At 41.6% G+C, this 5012-nt stretch overlaps 2 protein-coding genes across 2 annotated transcripts in view; both read right to left on the bottom strand.

Moving 5' to 3' along the window:
- The window catches only part of LOC109919186 (plasma kallikrein-like), a 37322-nt gene extending 33444 nt beyond the window's left edge, over positions 1 to 3878 (bottom strand). The window contains exons 1-2 of the mRNA XM_048597969.1: positions 3278 to 3878; positions 9 to 168 (exon numbers count right to left, since the gene is read on the bottom strand). Of these exons, the coding sequence (XP_048453926.1) occupies positions 9 to 168; positions 3278 to 3440 (323 nt within the window). The 5' untranslated portion in view covers positions 3441 to 3878. The remainder of the gene's footprint in view (positions 1 to 8; positions 169 to 3277) is intronic.
- A 668-nt stretch (positions 3879 to 4546) lies between these two features.
- LOC125483293 (cytochrome P450 4V2-like) overlaps positions 4547 to 5012 on the bottom strand; it is a 6708-nt gene continuing 6242 nt past the window's right edge. The window contains exon 3 of the mRNA XM_048597872.1: positions 4547 to 4558. Within this exon, the coding sequence (XP_048453829.1) occupies positions 4547 to 4558 (12 nt within the window). The remainder of the gene's footprint in view (positions 4559 to 5012) is intronic.

The following is a 5012-nucleotide window of genomic DNA, read 5'->3' as shown; positions in this document are numbered from 1 at the left end:
TGACTAACCGCTGTGGTTCATTGTGAAATTCTTCTTTTATAAAGGTGAAAAACTGGCAGTCAGGTTCCTCTGTACATTTTCTTTGACAACTCTCTTCATTCTCGACCACAGACTGATGGATGTCATTTCCCGGAAAGTCCAAACCATCATGAACTGTTTCAAAACAGGCTGAAAATGATGCCAAACAGAATTGATGAATTACTGCAAAACAGCAACAAATATCAACAAGGTGATCTTTTACAAAGCTTATTTGAATGTGAGTCACATGTTCTTAATATTGCTTCACTGCCCCAATCAAATTGGCTTCATTATCCTGAGAGCACCAGGGCCACATTTCTCAAAATGTTGAGTTTAACATGCGATATAAACATGGATTTCCAGGCATAAGCGAAACATGACGATCTAAAATCACAATTTTTGCACATATTTTGTCAGAAAACAAGTGACATGACCCACGGAACAAAAGTCAGACGCTGTATTCTATGCTCCAACTACTGGGATATATCAAGGGGCATTTTCCTCATTATAGTCAACAGCAAGTGGCAAGAACTTCAATATAGGTTAAACTGAAAAAAAGAACAATGAAGGAAAATCATCAATGTTTTCGCTTCCGATATAACCACACCATATGCTCATGCTTCCTTTCTGCATTCCTCCCATTGGTAAGATATTTTTGATTGTGGTCATTAAATGATGGGATGATGCTTTTTCAACTGGCACTGAAATCGGCTCTGCACTTGCGGATTATTCTGTCCTCCCTCCCTGTCTGTACGGCTTGACCTCATGTCCGGGCTGGGAGGGGAGTCGTCAGCAAAGCAGCATCCTCAGAGACCATTAGGCTCACAAAGTTTCTTTTCCTCAAAAGTTTCACAATATCAATCAGTTTGTCAAATGACAAGACAAAATGTAACACAAAATACAATGAAGAGGTACAGAGTGGAGACCAAACACATTTGTCAATGTCAAAATGAATGGGAGGATATGAGTGTAGCAAGAGAATTAAACAGACATTGTGGCATGTCCATCAATTCCCTCATGAAACAAAACAAACAGACACAGGCTGAATACTCTCCCTCCATGCTCTAACCTGTCCATACGTTTAACACTCCATGGTGGCTCAAACATTTACAAGACGAGTAAATCACATCTCAAAATTGAGGTCGAGTGAGCACACAGCCAGTTAAAGATGCAAGGCAACTTTGTCTTTTCATTCACCATTTCCTAAAAAGCATGTTTAATGTAAGACACTGATCTGAATGCTGTATTCAAGCTAACCAGAATATCTGTAAAGGACAATGGTTCAGTTATACAGTTGAATGATGTGCATGAGATGACTCCATCTCAGAATGCTGTTTGTTTCAGGCTCCCATAGATCTTCTCTTCTTCACACACAGACACAAACTCACGGGATTTCAGTCACACAGGCAATAACATGTCACAGTTACTTTGCACAACTCACCTTGTATTCTTCTCAACTCCATCGCATACAAGCCTGACTGGTCCAACATTAACAATGAGACAACCCACCCATTCCAGGTATTTGTTAAGTAAACCTTCTCTGAACTGCTTCCAATCCATTTGCATCCTTCCTATCATTACATGTTACACATTCTTACACTGGTCCTCTCACCACTGCCTTTCTCACTCAGGAATGACGTGCTAATGATTGTATTCCATTCCTCTCATGCTAAATGCCAGCTTTCTTTTAGCCTCATTAGGTACTTGTGGCACATGGATATTCACCTTCTCTGATTCGTGCACTACAGAACTCAGCTCATCTCAAACCCAACTCTCTTTCCCACAACACAACAACGATCAAACTGCGGACGCTGGAAATTAGAAACAATGACAGAAATAGCTGGAAATGCTCCAGAATGGTCACTGCACCCAAAACATGAACTCTGATTTCTCTCCACACATGCTGCCCCACCTCATGCATTTTTCTATCAATTTCAGTTTTCTTGTATCTCTCTCCCTTCAACCGATTGTAATATTCAAACAATTTTTACAAACTAGGGTCTATCTCTGCTACCTTCAATTTGAGATCATTAGTGAATCCGAACTCATTGCACAATAACAGGTCTAGTATTCCCTGACTCCAGTCCACCCAAGAAGATATCCTCTGTCCATCTCACTTTTCCAGCCAACATGTAGGTACAAGTCTCCTGTGGTCATCTCCAACCCCTTTTAACAAGCTCCAAACATTTCTGTTTTTGTCCTCCACACTACCATATCTTTAGCATTGTGCGGCTTCTACATCACTCACAAAAGTAATTTCTAGTCTTTTACGTTTCCCAATTCTTCCTAAACCTTTTGCACACCCTGGGCTCGTGAACACAGGTGCTTCATATCTGTTGAGCTCGCAACATGCTTAACTAATGCAGGTAGCCCTGCACATATTCCTGCTTTCTGTCCTCCCGAAATACACTGCAACCGTGCAATATCCAATGTAAAAAAAAACCTTGGGATTTGCTTTAAAATACAAATCAAAGCAAACATATATCAGTAAAATAATAAAAACATTGCAAGGAAATGGCATTGCCGTTCAATTAATATCAAGAGCAAAGATTTAGGGGGCATCAATGCAGTCAATAGCAAACTCCTCATGTGCCCACCAATGGGAAAACTGCCACATCAACTGTAAATTGGGCATCAGAGGGCTGCACTGTAAGGTTCTAGACTAACCAGGTCAAGTGGCTGAGACATCATGTCCCACATCAGGCTACCAACTGTGACACATTCAAGACCCAGGCTGCTGCCTAAACACAGACCATGAAGATCGTCACCAACAGACAGGTCAGTGATGGATTTGGGGACGGTCTAGAAGTTGGAGTCACAGTCTGAGGGACCACATGGTTTCAAGGGCAAGACCAGGGCCTGCATTCAAGCAGTCATTCCACGAACTTAAAGCTGTGCCATCAATTTCACACAGATGGGGGCAAATGGAGGAACCCCGCAAAATGTCTGGCAGGCCGCCCCATTTTCCAATTGCAGTAGCTGTCATTACTCACACCAACAGAGAAGGAAGGTCATTCAGGCAGTGAGGGCTGAGGCCCTGAACTGGTTGTTAATCAACAGATAATGAGCTTAATTCGTGACAGATTACGACAGTCATTCATGGAGATTTCAGCCCAGAACGTAATCGCGGAGGTGGCTGTGTCTCTCTACTGACAACCTGCCTGATTATTTACTGTTCTGCCATTTCCAATTCACTTCTAGGGAGGAGAAAAGTCAGCTAAAATACTCTCTCAATCAACATCTTATCTTTGTTACTTACAGGATTGTGTCCCGCAATGTCTCAGCGAATATCCTGAGACAACGTTTTGTAAATCAGATTCCACACTTGGCTGCCCTGTTGTCGTCCTCTTCAAATAACAAGAAAACCTGAAAGATGGTGAGAAAGGAAGGTGAGTGATGAGGTATTGAAATGTCTTGTTCATGATGGACAGATAATTCTATGATGCTGTTTTGGGAAAACTGAGATTGGATTGGTGGAAGGATAAGATCGAACGCCTCTTCTTCAGATGTTTTCTGATCAACCTGTTCAGGGAATGTTACGGCATTCCTCTGGATCATGTTGGACGTGACACTGGAGTAGGGACACTTCCACTGCGCTATGTGAGCCACACCAGGCTCTTCTTCACATTTATTATCGAATTCAAATTGCATCACCTCCCATCCTAAATTTCAAACTCATCTCCTCACATCTTGATCCTGGGTTTTACGAATTCCTACTCCAGTCATATTACCACAATGCCATTACAGACACAGAAAACATGTCACATATCTTGTACTTCCGGCATTTCTCAATGTCTCCACGGCTGTGTCTGCATCAACAGGCTCCTCTCCAGATACTTTCTAGTTAACCTGTTGAGGAGGACATGAGCCCTAAAGCCTCCTGGCTCGAACGTGGGGAATGACCACTGGGCCACCAAACCCAGAGACTCTACTTTGTCCAAACTCAATTAATTCAATCCACATCTTTTGGTTCCACACAGCCAATTTTACCACTTATACGGTGGGAACAGATCATTCCTTCCCAAAAGAATATCTAATTCCTGACTGCATGTGCCGCTGTGACTCATTTATGATTTTGCAGTATTTAGGTGAAAGTGCATTTCCATTCATTCTCAATTAACTGTTTGAGTGCACATATGTTGACGTTTGTATTGATGCACTGACCGATGTTATTACGATTTGCCCAAAGCTTACAAGTGGAGGACAATAAAAACTTGAAGAAACTTAGCTCCAATCACAATTTTCTGCAATTACTCACGTGGGCACACTATCTGTGTACTCGAGTTAAAATGGACATCTCAAATATTGCAGAAAGAATCTTTCACCTGGCTAGTGGTTCCACATACAGGTGACATAGATTCAGAATAAGGGAGAGTCCATTTAGCATTGGGATGGGAGGAAAGCTCTTCATTGAAAGAGCGAAAAAAGAATCATAGAATCCGTAGAATGTGGAAACATGCCCTTCGGCCCAACATGTCCACACCGATCCTCACAGCATCGCACCCAAACACATCCCTTGGCAATTTCTTCACGCACACAACTGTTGAGGATCAAGAATTAAATATATTCAAAATGAAAATCTCCAGACGTTAAAGATCTGAGGAAATTACAATGTTGCAATAAAAATTCTGTTTAAGAATAAGAGTGATCACGAACAAGAAGAATGGTGGAGCTGTCTCGATGGGACGAATGCCAACGCGTGCGACTATTTCTCTGTCACTAATAGCCTTCTGTGAGGATCTAATTTAAAGTAAGTGTGCTTTTATGACCCAAATCAATGAGTCATGTTTAGTTTGAATGAGCACAAAGGGTGCAACAACAAACATTACTGAGGAAATATGAAATTTCCACTTTACTAGACTGCTGTAAGGAGCTGCTTCAATCCTACTCAGTATTACCCTGTATGGATAAACATTGCTAATAAATCTAACCTCGTCACAACTATTCCATGTTCCGCCTAAACATTTCAATGAAATGTTGACACATTTACCTTC

Source organism: Rhincodon typus, chromosome 1, assembly GCF_021869965.1.
Source record: "Rhincodon typus isolate 14 chromosome 1, sRhiTyp1.1, whole genome shotgun sequence".
Taxonomy (NCBI): Eukaryota; Metazoa; Chordata; class Chondrichthyes; order Orectolobiformes; family Rhincodontidae; genus Rhincodon; species Rhincodon typus.
This window is presented reverse-complemented; position numbering and strand designations above follow the sequence as displayed.